The 18,192-nt window shown below is 42.8% G+C and overlaps 1 protein-coding gene across 1 annotated transcript in view; it reads left to right on the forward strand.

Annotated features, from left to right (window-relative positions):
* The first annotated feature begins 4,958 nt into the window (after positions 1 to 4,958).
* phyh (phytanoyl-CoA 2-hydroxylase) overlaps positions 4,959 to 18,192 on the forward strand; it is a 31,427-nt gene continuing 18,193 nt past the window's right edge. The window contains exons 1-3 of the mRNA XM_002935242.5: positions 4,959 to 5,370; positions 15,405 to 15,460; positions 16,304 to 16,414. Of these exons, the coding sequence (XP_002935288.2) occupies positions 5,302 to 5,370; positions 15,405 to 15,460; positions 16,304 to 16,414 (236 nt within the window). The 5' untranslated portion in view covers positions 4,959 to 5,301. The remainder of the gene's footprint in view (positions 5,371 to 15,404; positions 15,461 to 16,303; positions 16,415 to 18,192) is intronic.

The following is an 18,192-nucleotide window of genomic DNA, read 5'->3' on the forward strand; positions in this document are numbered from 1 at the left end:
CTTCCCTGCTAAAGGGCTGTGGTTGCCTTGGGCTGGTACAAAAGCCCAAAACATAATGTACAACATTTCTAGCCTATTTCTTTAGTTAAGATTTAGCTCTCCTTTAAGTTTAGAAATAGGTAATACTGTACATTTAAAAGAGACTGACAAAGAAGGACACTGATTAACTTGTACAGCCAAAAATATTGGTTGCATAAAAACCAGGTGTACTGCCAAACAGAACCTCCTTTAGGCTGCCAGTCCACATAGGGGCTACCAAATCAAAGCCCTTTTTGGCATCCCCTCAGAAACATTTTTTTTGTAATGTTTGTGTTGCATCCCAACTAGTGTTGCCACCATTTACTAGAAACTATACTGGCTGGGCAGGGGGTGGGTCTACAAATGGGTGGGGTAATGACATCATGAGGCAGAATTATCATCAAGGGATTTTAAATAGGATAAGGGTTTGCACACACAAAACACGAGCACAATGGTAATATTAAAAAATATAATCCTTTATATAGTATGCAAAAGATTTAACAGCAATCAATTTTAATTACAAGATTAAAAAAATAATACATACATTTGTAAGATAATACATAACACAAAATGTGCATAGGCAAAAGAAGACACACAAGTTAGCGGATACACTTGCCAAAGATGAGAATTACCCCTTAAAGCATCAAGGGAACCAAGCCGCATCCTAAAGCAATTGAATTAAGTGGAATAGTTTTATGGGCTAGGCCAGTATAATACCAGCCATGTGGACACCCTGGCTAACCCCAACTTTTGTACATTTGAATGTGGCTCAAGGTAATAAAGTTTGGAGGTATACCTGTGATACACTGGTACGGTATCTGTGGGACAGAGCTGTCAGCCCTCCCATCCAGGAGTTCCAATTTGGCCTTCTCTCCCCCGGTCTCCCATCCATTGATAGCATTCTCCTGACTTTTCCTCCATCTCCCGAAGTTCTCTTTAAGTTCCGGGCACACGTGCTCACTCAGCATCACCAACGACATTTTGAGCATTTGTGCATGCACAAACAGTAATTCTTTGGCTTCAGAAGTCAATTGTGCATGCTTCCAGAAGCATGTCTGCACATATTGACATAATTTCTGGCTAGTGTGTTGCAGATCCCCCAGAACCTGAGGGTCTGGGGTTGACAGCGCTGGTGGGGTACATTCATACTAAATTTTTGTGCCACTCGTTTTCCATTTCTGCTCACTGACCAAGTCCAAGGTGAATGTATATTAGTCCTATTCAGCAGGACTTGCCAAGAGTAACTATGTGTTGCCCCTTTTATTTATTTTCAGCCCCGGATTTCTGTTTGGGGCACCCAAAGGGCCTCCCATTCAACTGCCCGCCCCCCCTGCCCGTTTTTTGCACATCCTGTCCCCAGTGCTCCATATGTAAGCAAATTTTACGTGTGGCTGGGCTGCATGCTGCCCCTAAATTTATGCCGCCCTGGGTCTGGGCCTTTGTGGCCTCGCCACAAATTCAGGCCTGCTTATTTTGCTTTGCCCATATGCGACCACAAGAATTACCAGGGTCGGTCTTACCAATTGCGGGACCCCCTTAGAATATCATGAATTGTGCTTAGTACAGGGGAATCCCTATGCTGCCATAGTTTTATGGTATCTCTCTGTACAGGCTATGAGCAAACTTAGGGGGCTGTTTCTGTTGAATTGTGCTTAGTACAAGAGCATAACTAAAATGTAAAAATGGTTTGTGATCCCTGTATCATAAAATAAGGTACAGTTCAGCCAGTACTACAACCAGAGCACAGGCCCACAGCTATAAACAATAGATACAATGGCTGCAGCTTGCTCATCTTTTCTTTTGTAGTTTCATGCTCTTGTGTTTTTTTTTTTTATTTCCCTTTAATTTCATTTTGTCTTTTAACTCCAGTATTCCAAAGGGGTCATTTATTTATGAGGTGCTAAATTGCAATTGGTCGGTTATCTTCTGCCCCTTTTTATATACTCCATGCTAACTCACATTATCTGTTTTCTATATGTTCCCTCCCCATTTAGATTCCTTCTTTTCTAGTTTTTTGTTTTTAATCTCTCCTTTCTCTGCATTCTGTGCTTTTTTATTCCTTTTCTCTCAGCAATTTTCCTCTTGCTCTCCTTCCCACTCCATATTTCTCTTTCTCCCGTTATGCCCTTTCAGTCATTCTCCTTGCCATTCCAGTTCCAAAAGCTGTCCACAGAATGCTACTTACGTTACATCAAGTTAAGTATAGCTTATCTACATAGGTGGAGTGTGATTTTTATGTTTGGGGAGGCTGATGTCACATGCAGAAGTTTCTCTGCCGTTGTTTTTCCACTATCAGAGAAATATCTGGTTAGCCCTCCTACCATCCTGATTATTTGTCATTGACAAAAATGTAATTCACCTGTCACTGTGCACACAGGGTTGAGATCTTACACAACAGTAAGCTAGGGGCATACGGAGCAGCTCATCCACTTTCTTCTGCATGCATTTTGTGCGCAGGTGGAGAAAAAATGATCTGCTGCCATGCAATCCTTTATGTAGCTCCATGACAAACACAGTGCTGGCCTGTGTGGAGCTACACTAAACTGATCCATACGTCTGTGCTTCCATGCAATATTCATTCTGTATAGATCCACACAGGCTAACAGAGCTACAGGAAGGAGTACATGATAACATATTTGCTCCGTGTGCTCCTGGCCTAAGATCACTTTACCAAATGGATAATGAGCACCCCAGACACAGAAATGGAACTGTAATTTACAGGACCCAGGTGCAAGGTGAGCATTTTAGACTGGAGTTGCACATGCTTGAGGCTCCAGTGTGCCCTGATATGGGTGTAGGTCCAGGTGCAAGTGCACTACCCCCAGCCCTAGTAGATCTGCCAATGCCCTGACATACCCCTAAGATTACTGTAGTAAATGGATAAAGGGCATTGCATTAAAGGACAAGGAAAGGCAAGGTCACTTGGGGGTGCCAAAATGTTAGGCACCCCCAATTGACTTAAATCGCCTACCTTTTACCCCGGGCTGGTGCCCCTATTCTGAGAGAACAGCACCAGGCTGGGGTAGCTGCAGTGCTTCCTGCTTCGCGTGCGCAGTAGTGTTAAAAAGCTGAACTTTAACAGAGAAGTCGGCTTTTCACTCTACTGCGCATGCGCCGGTCGTGGGGTCCCGGCAAAACGAAGCAGGAAGGGGGAAGCGCTCGCTACAGGTACCCCGGGTTGGTGCTGTTTTCTCCTAACAGGGGCACCAGCTCAGGGTACAAGGTAAGCGATTAAAGTCACTTGGGGGTGCCTAACATTTTGGCACCCCCAAGTGACTTAGCCTTTCCTTGTTCTTTAACCCCAGACATACCAGTTGAGGTCCCCATACACAGGCCGATTCTGGCTGCCGATATCGGTCCTTTAGACCAATTCGGCAGCTAATCGGCCCGTGTATGGGCACTATCGACAGGCCTGCCCGACCGATATCTGACCTGAAATCGGCCGGATCTCGGCCAGATCCCGGACCAACTTTTCCTATACCCATCGTTATAATTCGATCGTTTGGCCCCAGCGACATTGCCAAGCGAGCGGATCTGAAGGTGTATGGGCACCTTAAGATCACTATAGCAAATGGATAAAGAGTACTTCATTAACCCGAGACATACCAGTAAGATCTTTGTAGAAAATGAAGAACAAACATTGCATTAAGCCTTAAGGTGCCCATATACGTTAAGATTCGCTCGCTTGGTGAGATCGCCAAGAGAGTGGATCTTCACCCAATATCCCCACCTACGGGTGGGCGATATTGGGGAGCGTGTAGGCTAATTCGATCGTTTGGCCCTGGAGCCAAACGATCAAATTATATTGGCGGCAATGGGACAGTCGGTTCAGGGACCGCATCAACGAGCCGATGAGGTCCCCGATCCAACTAGATTTTCTAACCTGCCCGATCGAGATCTGCCCGATTTCAGGATTTACAGCAGTGTTGATATTGCTCCGTACATGATACTTTTAGTCGCAGATTGAATTGCCGTCTGGGTTTCGGCTGTACGTTCGAGCACGCACTGCTGGCTCGGTAAGTGCTCCCGTGAGTTTCTATAAAAAACAGATATCGGTTGGGCAGGCCCATTGGTAGTCCCCATACACGGGCCAATTAGCTGCCGAATCGGTCTAAGGGACCGATATCAGCAGCTAGAATCGTCCCGTGTATGGGGACCTTTAGATCAGATGCCGTTAGTGAAATCACACCCAACATTACAACTGACAAATTGGCTGTTTGTATTTTTACATTGATTTTCTAGTATAGTCATGGCAGAGTGTTTTAGTTAACTGCAGATGTCTGGCAAAAAAAAACCCAAAACAAATTTATATGCAGTGGGCCTTTAAATTAAACAATTCACCAACTTAGAAATCTGCTGTATCACAAACTTTTTTAGTGGTGTATGGTACATATATATTAAAGTGTGTGAAATTATATAAAACATGACTTCCACACATTTTGAATACATTTTCCTCACCAAACCAAGACCCTATGGATGTTTTTAAGGGTATTTTATTAGTCATCGCCGATTTTTTAGTTAAGTGAGTTTACACTACGCGCATTTTCTCCTATAAGGGATCTTAACAGATTTACTTTTGCCCAGTTGAGAGAAATGAGGGCAGCAAGAGACAGGAGTAAAATATTTGCAGGGGAAGAGGGGACGGCTGTTCCCAGGAGAAGGAGCTCACAGATTACTTTTTGCAGGGAACGAGTGACTTGTTTCTAAGTGAAGAGGTCGACACTGAGAGACTACAAAGGAATCACTACTGTACTGACCTTTGCTGTCAGTCTTCCACAGTAAATCTAGAAAAATGTGCAGGAGGGACAAGGAGATTTCTGATAACTTGAAGGGAAAATCCGCCAATGCCCTCTCACACAGGGCTGTGCCTTAGGACGTGACGGTGAGTGCAGAGGTTCAAAGTTAACTACAAACTATCCAGTAACACCACACGTACGCACAGCACGTTTGTGAGAGAAGCTATACAGTATATACTTAGCCAGGTTTAACAGTGGACAGCTTCAGGGAGAATGAACTAGCTAACCGCAGCTAGCGCCTAACTGCTGCCAATGGTTTCCCCCTCCCCTCCCATAAAACTCCTGCATTATTCTATGGTTCAAAAGGCCGTTGTGTCTCTTTCACTGCCTTGCACTGAGGACTCTGTCGTGGGCGGCGCAGTAAGAGAACTGTATAGGAGGGGCTTAGGAAAGACAAATGTGTCATAAGTAACTAGCACAGGTCTGACCAGCCTAGTGGCTTAATCCTTTTCAGGAAGGAGTGATCTGTGCCGTTGTTTTCAGGAAGATGCAGGCTTACAGACGCAGTTTCGTCCCGGGAAGCGCCGGCCGCCTCGCAGTCCTGCAGCGCCACCTCGTATCCTTTGTTATGGAGAGAGGCCAGTGACAGGCCTATGTGTGACAGTGCTTACCAGCTGTCATGGGGGTCCGGGGACTATGGAGGGTATGCACGTAGCCATGCCCTGTAATCTGAATAGTGTCAAGTATCTAATACCTGTAAATCTACTATGGTTTGGTATTTGGACTACTTGGGCATTTCTGTTGACGTTGTTTATCTAGAAAGCATGCAGGCACTCTCACATAAACAAACATTTATTTTTTGAAAAAATGAAAGACAATGTAATTCTAAACAGCTTTCCATAACAATGCTTTGAATTGAAAGGTATATGTAATTACTTCTGAAAGCTTCAGATGTCTACTTGTTTATATTCTCTGAGTTCCTTGTTCTGACTTCTAAAATGTCCTGTCACATTGTTTTAGTAGTCAAAACTGGAGAACAGAAAAGGATAAACACCTTGAAAGATGCTCAACTTTGTGTTAATTTTTAGTGTGATGTAGAGAGTGCTATACTGAGACAATTTGCAGTTGGTCTTCATGCTTTATTCTTTGCATTTTTTTTAATTATTTCTCTTATTGTTCAACAGCTCTCCAGTTTGAAAGTTCCGCAGCTATCTGGTTGCTAGGGTTTAAATTATCTTGGCAACCATGGAGTAGTTTGAAAGAGAGACTGGAGTATAATTAGGAGAGAGCCTAAATAGAAAAATAAGTATTAAAGGGCACCTATCACCCCTATATTGTTTCCTCCACCAGAGCTGCGGGCTAATAGAGCCTTCACTCCGGTTGGGAGAAACAATAGTTTTCTGTGTAGGAGGGTGATTTACATTCACAGCTTCTAGGTCAGGCGAATGTGAATAGTAAACGCGTGGTAGATCACTTATTATTCTCATGCATGTGCCCCAACATGGCTGCCTGCACCAGGGGCTCCCTTCTGGTGCAGGTAGCGCAGCACTGGCAGGGGCAGATTTTTTTAAAAAAAATATTGTTTCCCCTATCTGAAGTGCGGGCTCTATTAGCCCCACCTCTGGTGGGGGAAAAAATATAGGGGTGATAGGTGCCCTTTAAGGAGAAACAATAACAATAGTTTTTTGGCTGCTGGGGTCAATGACCCCCATTTGAAAACTGGTAAGAGAAGGAAAATAATTCAAAATCAATAAAAATGAAGCCCAACTGAAAAATTGCTTTAAAATGGGCATTCTACAACATACTAAAATGTAACTTAAAGGTGAACCACCCCTTTAGCAAATAATAACATTTCTTTTACTTTTAAAAAACAGTATTCAGATGGAGGACCCCTTTAAGAGACGTAATACAATTTGCTAATGGAAAAAAAGTATCTGCAATATGACCTTTTTCATGTATGTTTTGCTATGTTTAGCTCCTCGTCTGCCAGAGCAAAAATATTGTGCATTTGTATTTATGCCAGTTTCTCTGATCAGAGAAAAAAAACCCCAAAAAACAGATGGAAAAAACAGGGTTAAATCACAGCTAGCTGGAGCTCTGTATTCCTCAGTGTGTGCCGTTGTATGATGAGTGGGCATGTTCCACTCTGCTACTGTTTTGTTCCTTATCTTTGCCTGACGTCCTCGCTCTTATTAGGGCTCTGGCACACAGGGAAATTAGTAGGCCGCGACAAAACTCCATGTTCGCGGGCGACTAATCTCCCCGAGTTGCCACGACCCGCCATCCCACCGGCGAACATGTAAGTCGCCGGCGGGATGGCACATGCGGCGGCGCGATTTCCCGAAATCGCCAAAAAAGACTTGCAAGTCTTTTTCGGGAAATCGCGCCGCCGCGTGTGCCATCCCGCCGGCGGGATGGTGGGTCGTGGCAACTCGGGGAGATTAGTCGCCCGTGACAAGGGAGATTTGTTGCGGGTGACTAATCTCCCTGTGTGCCAGAGCCCTTAGATCGAATTATATTGGCAGCAATGGGGCAGTCGGTTCGGGAACCGCATCAACGAGCCACTGCGGTCCCTGATCCGACTGAATTTTCTAACCTGGCTGATCCATATCTGGGCAATTTCAGGCCAGATATTGGTCGGGCAGGCCCCTCGTTGCTGCCTCAACACGGCCCGATAAGCTGACGAATTGGTCCAAGGGACCGATATCGGCAGCTACAATCGGCCCGTGTATGGGGACCTTAAGTCCCGTGCTTGTTTTTTCTGGTATGGGACATTACCTGCTTTTGTTTTGTTTTTTTTTGTTTTTCAAGTCTCAGTCGTCTGCTTTTTTCACATTAGGACAGTCATTGGCTGTGTAGGTTTACAGGAAGAGTTTTTATAAGTTTATATTGCAATTTTGGTCTAAATAACACACGTGGATTATGATTTTTTACTTTATATCCACTTTAAAGGATTTTTATGGTGTACTTTTTATTTCTAAATTATACTGTTTACATAGCAAATAATTCACTCTACCATTTAAAATTGTATTCTTGAGCCAACAAATGTATTTTTTTAGCTGTAATATTGGTGTGTAGGCAGCCATCTCAGTGCATTATGCCTGAGTCTGAGCTTTCAGAAGGAGCCAGCGCTACACTTAACTGCGTTCAGGCAACCTATTGTTTCTCCTACTCCCATGTCACTGGAGGAGTCCCAAGCTGGACTTGGATTTCTTACTCTTAGGGCTCTGGCACACGGGGAGACTAGTCGCCCGTGACAAATCTCCCTTGTTGCGGGCGACTTTATCTCCCCGAAATGCCAGAGCCCTTAAAGGAACAGTAACACCAAAAAATGAAAGTGTATAAAAGTAACTAAAATATAATGTGCTGCTGCCCTGCACTGGTAAAAGTTGTGTGTTTACGTCAGAAAGTCTACTATAATTTATATAAATAAGCTGCTGTGCAGCCATGGAGGCAGCCATTCAAAGGAGAAAAGGCACAGGTACTTAGCAGATAACAGATAAGTTCTGTAGAATACAATAGTGTTTTATCTGTTATCTTTTAAGTAACCTGTGCCTTTCTCCTTTTTTCCAGCTTGAATGGCTGACCCCGTGGCTACACAGAAGCTTATTATATAAATTATAGTAGTTTACCTGTAGTAAACACACCAGTTTTACCAGTGCAGGGCAACAGTACATTATATTTTTATTACTTTAAAGCGCTTTCATTTTTTAGTGTTACTGTTCCTTAAGGGCTCTGGCACACGGGGGAGATTAGTCGCCCGCGATAAAACTCCCTGTTCGCGGGCGACTAATCTCCCTGATTTGCCTACCCCTGCCATCCCACCGGCGAACATGTAAGTCGCCGGCGGGATGGCAGACGCGGCGGGGCAATTTCAAGGAATCGCCGAAAAAGACTCGCGAGTCTTTTTCGGCGAATTGCGCCGCCGCGTCTGCCATCCCGCCGGCGACTTACATGTTCGCCGGTGGGATGGCAGGGGTAGGCAACTCGGGGAGATTAGTCGCCCGCGAACAGGGAGTTTTATCGCGGGCGACTAATCTCCCCCGTGTGCCAGAGCCCTTAAGTGAATATTTTGTGTACAACCAATGTTTTGTTCCTTGTTTGGAAACTTTTTCAAGGTAGCACTACACCAGTGCAAACATGCTTTATACCCACTTCCTATCATGTGATGACGACATAAGTTGCTATTAAACCTTTCTGCCAAAATATCAAAATATTCCTTATTGTCACATAAATATTGCAAAGGTTAATATTACTATTCTTATGCTAATGTATACATCCAACCATAAGTAACGTTCTATCCCAAAAAAAAGTGCTACTTTAAAAGTGCATAGGTTAATATTGCTATACCAACATATCCAGTGCCGCCATGAGAAACTTTGGGGCCCTGTACAAGTTAGTTATATGGGGCCCCCATGAACACAAGCATACAATGCCAACATTTTGACCATGCCCCTTGTGTGTACATTATAAAAAGCTGTTGTCCCCTATAATAAGCAGTTAATAGAAAAAGTTTAATTAATTGATGTGCTAATTAACAGTCAGATCATTAACAGTCAGTGGAGTTTGCCCAAAGTTTAATCTCCTTCCTACCCCTGCTCTGTGCAGTTATGTAAACTTTTAGGGGCCCAATAACAGTAGTGGTTCATAAAAATATTGTAAAAAATAATGTTCTAATAAGTCAGTCTTTTTATTGGGGGTCAGTGGAGTTTATACATAAGTTACATAAGTTTCTTTGAAGGTAAAGCAAGTTTTTGCTTAAAATGCGTAAGCACTGGGGAACAATTGATGTTGCTGTGGGGCTCCATAACCAGTCATTCCTCTGTTGAAACTTCATGTAGGAAGACACTAATAAAATTCAGTATATAGCTCCCAAAATAAAGAGCTGGTGTTTCACTATAATAGTCAGTTCATATAAATAGTAAAAATTAATAATAAATGTGCTAATTAGTCAGAAGTAGAATTTACCTATAGGGCTGTGACACACAGGGAGATTAGTCGCCACGCCACGACTAATTTCCCGAAATGCCATCCCACCAGCTAGAATGTAAATCACCGGTGGGATGGCATACGCTGTGCCGTGATTTGCCGAAGTCGCGGAAGTTTCCTCTTAAGTTTTCTAGGCAACTTTTGTGGAAGTTATGTAAATTATGTAAGTTTTAACGTAACAGTATATGTAATTTGGCCAATTTGTGTAACAAATATAAATGATGTGCATAAGTGCTTAATCAATATCATAGAAGCATATATTAAAAAATTCACACATTGTTACATCAAATACATCTTTACTAGCACAACATCTTATCTTAGGGGCCCCCCCTTTTTTCAGTAAGTGCCTAGGTTGCTGGTCATTGTTTGTAATATAAGTATACATGAATACAAACCTAGCTGTGACTGACCGCTCACTTAACTAAGAGACTGATTTTCAGGTCATAACTAGTGCTTCTGGTGAGCATAGGACACAAATGACTTTGCAATATAATGGTTATTGGGTAATTGCTCATTGCATTAGGAATGTTGTCCTAGAATGTTGTTTCTTAACCTGTTCTATTAAGGAACCCAGATAATTTTTTGAAATTTGCTGTAACCCAAAAAATCATCTAGATGCAGTCAATGTTTTTGATATGAAATTTACAATTGAATTGTTTTTCAGCAACAACACACCCCAGTATACATTAATTTTCAGTGGTTTTAGAGTTGTAGCTGTGTGTAGACTTTATGTTCAGGTTAATTTTACACCGCAGATACCTCACCATTTGTGCACAAGGATCAGTAAAGTCTGCTTGTTGAATAGTTGCTGCAGGTTAATAGACCAGGGGAAAACATTGCAATGTTTGTGTTTTATGGGAATTGCCAGCAAGACTACTGAATGAACTTTGAGAGGCAAGAATTTGACATGCCCTTTATACAGTGTTAGCTCTTCTACTTTTGAACTTGGTACTTGATTTATTTACTAGATAAAACATGGAATATATCACATGAAACAACAATTATCAGTTTGAACCCTATAAAAGTTCAAGGAGTTTGCTTTATACACCTTGATATGTTATTGTCTACATATTGTATTAGTTTATTTTCTTTTAAATTAAGTATAACATGGTATTTTTGGAAAAAAAAATACCCACCCTTACTTTCCCCCCAGCAGGTACATTAGGTAACGAGATAGCAGCTCTCTAAAGGTGGCCATACACGTGGCGATCTGACGATGTTTCGTACGACCATCGGTCGCACGAAACATCGTAAGATCCGCCACACACCATTCAGGGCTGAATCGGCAGGTAAGGAGGTAGAAACAATAGGATTTCTACCTCCTTCTGCCGATTCAGCTCTGAAGGGAGAATTTTGGTCAGGCGCCTTCTATGGCGCCCGATCAAAATTTTCAAACTGGTCCGTCGGCGAGTCGTCCGATATCAGCAGCTTCCTGCGATATCGGTCGACTCGCCGACATGCCATACACGCACCGATTATCGTACGAAACGAGGTTTCGTACGATAATATCGGTGCGTGTATGGCCACCTTAAAGGAACAGTAACGCCAAAAAATGAAAGTGTATAAAAGTAACTAAAATATAATGTGCTGCTGCTCTGCACTGGTAAAAGTTGTGTGTTTACTTCAGAAAGTCTACTATAATTTATATAAATAAGCTGCTATGTAGCTATGGAGGCAGCCATTCAAAGGAGAAAAGGCACAGGCACATAGCAGATAACAGATAAAACACTATTGTATTCTACAGAACTTATCTGTTATCTGCTATGTAACCTGTGCCTTTTCTCCTTTTTTCCAGCTTGAATGGCTGCCCCCGTGGCTACACAGCAGCTTATTATATAAATTATAGTAGTGTTACTGTAGCAAACACACCAGTTTTACCAGTGCAGGGCAACAGTGCATTATATTTTTATTACTTTAAAGCTCTTTCATTTTTTGGTGTTACTGTTCCTTTAAGGCTAATGCTCTATGGGGAGATTAGTCACCCATGGTATCCCACCAGTGGGAACATCGCTAAGTTGCATGAAATTTCCTTCATAAGAATCTGTCCTGTATTTCAGTGAATGGACAGATGTGCTAAATGGACTATACTGCCTCCCATTCACTTTAGGGATAAGCACAAATGGGGCAAAAATGCCCTATGTGTTTACTTGGACAATTACATAGCTTAAATGGCACATGAAAAATGCCATGCAAAGGTATTTCTTCACCTGTGACAAGTGTGATTTCTCACAGGCAACAAAACACCCCATGTGAGCACAATGTTCGACAAGACTGGCATATGGTATGTAAACGCCCACACAGAGTAAACACAGTTCACTGCCTCGGACCCCCAGAGAACCTAGTTCACAGCCAAAATTTGCTCCATGTTTCAGCTGACAAGCAGCTATGGTTCCCGACAGTGCATTTGCATTGGCCGGATCACATTTTCTCCATCAGCAGAGAAAACACATTTAGTGCCACTAGCCTAAGGTCTTCTGCACATGGTGGGTGGGGGTTAACTGTTGCTGCTGTTAGTGAAAACCTGTCACAGCTTCTGATAATATAAAATTAAAAACATCATGGCTAATACACATGGACTGATGACAGGTGGAGATCCACCTTTCGTTGCTTAATGTGCATTACTCAGGGTGGACAAAATGTCTGGTGTGCCACAGCTGTAATGGAAACTGGCTACTGTTAGTTCTGGTGTGTTTTTTTAAATGCATTTTGGAGCAAGGACTGCCTGTACTTGCTGTGTGAGGTACTTTTAATTTTAAATCAATTCTAAGTGGAATGGGTGGTTATAGGTGTTCAAGAGCTCTCTCCTCTCTCTCTCTCTCTCTCTCTCTCAAATCAAGTGAGCTTTATTGGCAGGACCAAATACATTTAGCATTGCCAAAGCAGGTAGAGGGTGTAATGGGTGGGGTTTGGGGTCAGTATATGGGAATAGGGAGGTTTAAGAGGGTGGGGATATGGGGTCAGTGTATGGGGATAGAAGAAAGTCCTGTCTCTCGCAGGCTATGACAGTCTGTTATGTATTGTGCTGCCATTGTTACTGTCGGTGCCTCTTCTCCCAGTAGGATGCAGAGTTTTCTCTCTTCTTCTTCTATAGATGGGAAGTCTGGAATGTGATGGGAGAGTCTCTGGCAGTGGGTGTCTCTCAGTGCTGAGTATTTGGGGCAGTGTAGTAGGAAGTGGGTCTCATCCTCTACTGCCCCCTGGTCACATCGCTGGCACAGCCTGCTCTCCCTGGGCCTGTAGGTCTGTCGGTGGCGACCCAGTTCAATCTCCAGGCTGTCGGCACTCAGTATGTACTGGCTCAGGATCTGTCTTTCTGTGTCTCTCTCTCTTTCTCTCTCTCTTTCTCTCTCTCTCTCTCTCTCTCTCTCTCTCTGCCGTCACTTCTATGCCTGTTTAATTATTTTTTGCACAGGCACCCAGGTAGTATCACCTTGTATGGTGTGCAGCTTCTAAGCATTTTTATATATATATATATATATATATATATATATATATATTAAACCATGGTTTAACATCTTGATAAAGGTCCTAGACCTGGACTGAAACGTTGATGTTTTTAATGCAACAATAAATGAACTATAAAGAATGAGGAGTGCGCATTGTCAATTGGAATGAATATGAGCTACAACCATGTGCAGCACCCTTGAATTGGATATGGAGTAAAGTGAGTAATGGGAGTGCGGACCTAGTGATACTATATATATGTAGGGGTTTACCAAATCTGGGCCCTTAGGATAGAGACCCTTTCTACGCAGACCCCTGGGTGGTGCTGGTCATGGGATAATGGGTAGAGCTAGTGAGGTGATAGTTAATAGGGAGGATCCCTGCAGTTTGGGTTATGGCCACAGGGTGGTGCATAGGCCCATATAAGGGGAATGCAGCCATGTGCTGTAGGCCAGAGTTAAGGGAGAGCCTCTGAGAGCAGAGGTATCCTCCCCATAGGTAGATTAGTAGTTTTCATGTGTCAGGTCACTCTAGGAGTGCGGTGTAGTTAGGGCACAGTTAGAATGGGCAGAAATAGCCCCTCCAGGAGTGGTAGAGGGAGTAGGCTCCCCCAGCAGTACATCAGCTGGAGTGTAGGGACCCAAGAGTCTAGGTAGGTGGTTAGGCTGCCACTAGAAGGGGTACTACTCTGAGGGTACTTAGTCGTGAGTACCGGGGATGAGTCCTGGAGGTGGTCCGTCTTGGCGTGAGTACCGGGGAGAGCCCTTAGAGAGGGTCTCTTGGCGTGTAGTACCGGGGAGGACATCTAAAAGGGATCATCCTGGCGGGAGTACCGATATGATACCCAACAGGGGTAGGTACTCTAAAGGTTTAAGGAAGGAGAGTGTCCTCTGCACTGTGTTTGTATTGCCACTCCTGGAGAGGTCCTGCCTAAATAAACAACCAACTGTGTATTCATCGTGTCTGCCTCAAGGAGCACCTACATACCAGTAAGTGGATACCCCAGGGAGGGGATTCCCTTTGGGGGCTTGTGTGGGGTCTCAGGCAGCACTACACCCAAGTATCAAGTCCCAGGGAGGGAGTTGTAGTTCTCCCATAGCAGAGCCCTGGGTGGAGGCACGCCAATTATCCAAGAAATCCCTGCTTCCCCCATAGTAAGCGGGGCTCAGGACTCCTGGAAGCGCCAGAGTAATTCAGCAGGTAGTGCCACAACCGTTGATAAAGTGGGCTACATATATATATATACACACACCTGTATTTTAGGGTACAGTGACTTCCAAGAACATCTCCAGATCCTAACTTATACTGTGAGAGACCAAGAGTACTGAAGCCTATAAACATTAAATACTGTGACATGCAGTGGGTTCTTTAACCACAAATTTATTATATAAAGTAAGAGACTGAGGGTGTGTTTCTAAAGAATGTGTGCATTTCCTATCTGCTCCTGCAGAGCTAAGTCTCTGCATGTAGCACTGGGGTTGTGGGATTTGGCAGAGAGCAGCTGGGTAATGGCTAACAAGGGGACCTGGCAGTGAGCAGGTGAGTGGTGGTGGCAAGGAAGGGCCAAGAGTTGTAGGCCTATGGTGGGGGTGGGGTGCAGTTGGGCACCCAAATCTCTTGTCTTGCTTTTGGCTGGCTGATGCCCACATACCATTATTAAAGTTCTTGCAAGACACATAGTTACGTTGGATTTAAAAGTTCACCATAAAAATCATAACTGTATCCCTTGGGGAGTGCAATTTGTTAAGCACCTGGCAGTGAGCTGAAACTTTCTACCTGGAGTTTTCTCAAGAAGTCTTTGCACTGTTCTGAGGTGGGATGCGAGCTGTATACTGCACAAATCAAACCCAAACCCAGGGCAAGGGAAAAAAACTGGTTTGCATGACACTTACCTGCCAAGTACACTGTTCTGGTGTTTTTTTTTATAGAGTAAGCTCACTGGTCTTGGTCAGAAGGATATTTTCCCTTACTGGTGACTGTCAATGGATTGTCGTCCTCAATTTGTGTTAACCGTTCCTAAATTTAGACTCTCATAATATTTATGATAATATCTGTTAGATATTTGGATGCGGCAGAAAAGACCTGTGTCAGAAGATATTTGAGAAATACACATTTATACAAAGATATCAAAGGGTTTTAAGAAAGTATACAAATCTGAATGTTAAAGGTTTCATTTATACATTTGGTTCATGCATTTTACCTTACACAATATTTCAGAGTGCGGTTCCATTATCAGGACAAGTTACATCTGCAGTCTATCCATCTAAGTTTTGGTAAGCAGTATTAGATATCTTTTCATCAGTACAAATGATGTTTCTCTGTGGCACAAATAAAAATAACAAAGGTGTTTAGTGTCTGCATGTTAAGCTACCCCTAGCTAATCTAGTTATGTCCACTGCTGTCACAGATTTCTTGCATAAAGATACAACAGAAAAGTTGAGCACTTTGCAGTTACAGGTATAGGCTAATTCCTTTTGTGCCTGTCTCTGACCCTTCAATAACTGCTGATGGTACCTAGGGGCACAGTATATGATAACTAGTGATGAGCAAATCTGTTCTGTTTTGCTTTGCGAAAAATTTGTAAAATGGCAAAAATGTTTGCAACACATTAGAGTCAATGGACGTTTTTTTGCCGCTGCGTTTTCCATACTGTACAAGTTTTTTTTGCACTCATTGGAGTCTGTGGGTGTTTTTTGCAGCGAAACTTGGCAGAAAATTTCACTCATAACTAATGTTAAACTAAATTATCAAGAGGCTTTCAGATTCTCAGCATTAATTTTACAATGAATTACTATTTGCCCTTCTCAATAAAAAGCAAAAGCATTACTTAAGTATCTTTTGTATAGATGTTATATTTTCATAAGCTACCAAGAAAGCAGACCCCTGGCGGGCAATCTTTAACCCCGGGCCCCCCGGCAGCCATGAAGCCTGCATCCTTGGTTGTTATGCCACGGAGTGGCATTTCTGCCATGAGACAGAACCTGCCACCATGAGGTCTCAGGTGGCAGGTTACCAGGTGAGGCAAAATGTAGCCTTTGGTAATGGTGAATAGTAAAGCAAACATATTAAAGATTACATTTTGTGCTTTAATATGAATCATGTTTTCCCATTTTAAGCTACACTTTAGATAACAGACTTCTGACTACAGAACAAAGACAATTCTATGAGGAAAATGGATTTCTGGTCATAAAGAACTTGGTTTCAGCTGTGGACATTGAGTGCTTCCGGTAAACAATTTTTAAATGATTATTTTAAATTTCTATAATGTTGCATTTGCCCTGCCCGGCATAACTGGAATAGAAAAACATTTAACTTTTGTCAGTAGCAATGTAGACAATATTGAAAATGTATTATCATGGAGAAGCAATATAGATGTTGTATAAATTAAATGTTAAAAAGGATAGGATCTCTTATCCAGAAAACACACTATGTGTCTATATATGCATCAGAGCTCTAATAGTCCCTAACTGGGTTATACTTGTTACCAGAATGCAAATTACCAAAATATTAAAAATACTCTACAATCGAGTATTAGTATCACAGGTGCTCACCAAATGGAGATTTTTTCATCCATAAATATAACAGGTATATGATGCTGTTCGTGGGGGATTGGGATAACTGGCTTGTCTCTAGTCCTGCTATTACAGGAACACTAATTCAATTTGAAAAAAGTGCTAATTTCTATAGCTTTAACATATATTAATAAATATTATAGGTGTTGCGTAAAATGATTGTGGAGATTTATATACACAATCACAAACTGTATTGCTACTAATTATATATATATGTATATGTATTCACAAGAGGTGACGGACCTCTTCAGGAATTTTCACTCAGGAGTCAAAGTTTTAGAAAAATAAACCGAAGATTTATTTATCCGACGTTTCAGTTCCCACTGGAACTTTCATCAGGGACTCAAACACCACAGTGAAGCACACACATTTTTAAGCCCAAAAAGGCGCCAATATTGTTGCTAAGCAGGCGTATCTGCACACACTCTGGTTTGCCCCACTGGGGACAATGCAACAGATCCTCTCCAGGGTTATGATATGCCTATGGGAAGAGTAGCAGGTGTGCTCTTTCCCTCCCCTCTATTGGCACCTCACCGGGCTGTGTATCTACCATTGACCCTCTGCGCTATTTCTGTTAGGAACCCTGTAAGTGAGGGCTGTTGATGGCAATGCTTTATGTTTGTGCGTGATTCCTCAGGTTACTGTGCACCTTAGACACGTGTGTGCTACAATAAATATGATGGGTGGCGTATAGTAGCACTGGGCTACTTTCGTGTATCCTTAGTGTTGGCTGCAGAGGCCCCCTTCTGATTCCCTTTTGCTACGTTAGTAGACCAGCGCACCGAACATTGCCTAAACAGACGGGTTTACTAGACCCGCTCACCGCTACTCGGTTGCCTAGCAATGGCGATTCCCTTGCCCGCAGTGTGCTTAATAGCACGTACCACGGGGGACTTGGTATGAGGCAGGCACATTCCACCCTGTTAGTAGAGGACTGTATTGACAGGCGCATCCCCTGATTATTCGCACGAATAACGGATGAGGTTGGTATGAGTTAACACTACTCGGGGGTTCTGTACTTTCACCCAGCCAGCTCACTACCTTTTTCTTTTTCTTTAGTTACATATGATTTCTGTATACACGTTCTTACTATGTTAAGTGGGTACCATACGATTACTTTATGTGCTGACTATAAGCACTTTCTGTTTTTGTTTGTGTACGGTTGCTTAGCAACGATATTGGTGCCTTTTTGGGCTTAAAAATGTGTGTGCTTCACTGTGGTGTTTGAGTCCCTGATGAAAGTTCCAGTGGGAACTGAAACGTCGGACAAATAAATCTTCGGTTTATTTTTCTAAAACTTTGACTCCTGAGTGAAAATTCCTGAAGAGTGCCGTCACCTCTTGTGAATATATGTTCAATTTTTTTTGCACAGGCACCCAGGTATTATCTAAGTTTTGTGTTGTGCAGCTTCCTAGCTATCTACATATATATAT

Source organism: Xenopus tropicalis, chromosome 3, assembly GCF_000004195.4.
Source record: "Xenopus tropicalis strain Nigerian chromosome 3, UCB_Xtro_10.0, whole genome shotgun sequence".
Classification (NCBI taxonomy): domain Eukaryota; kingdom Metazoa; phylum Chordata; class Amphibia; order Anura; family Pipidae; genus Xenopus; species Xenopus tropicalis.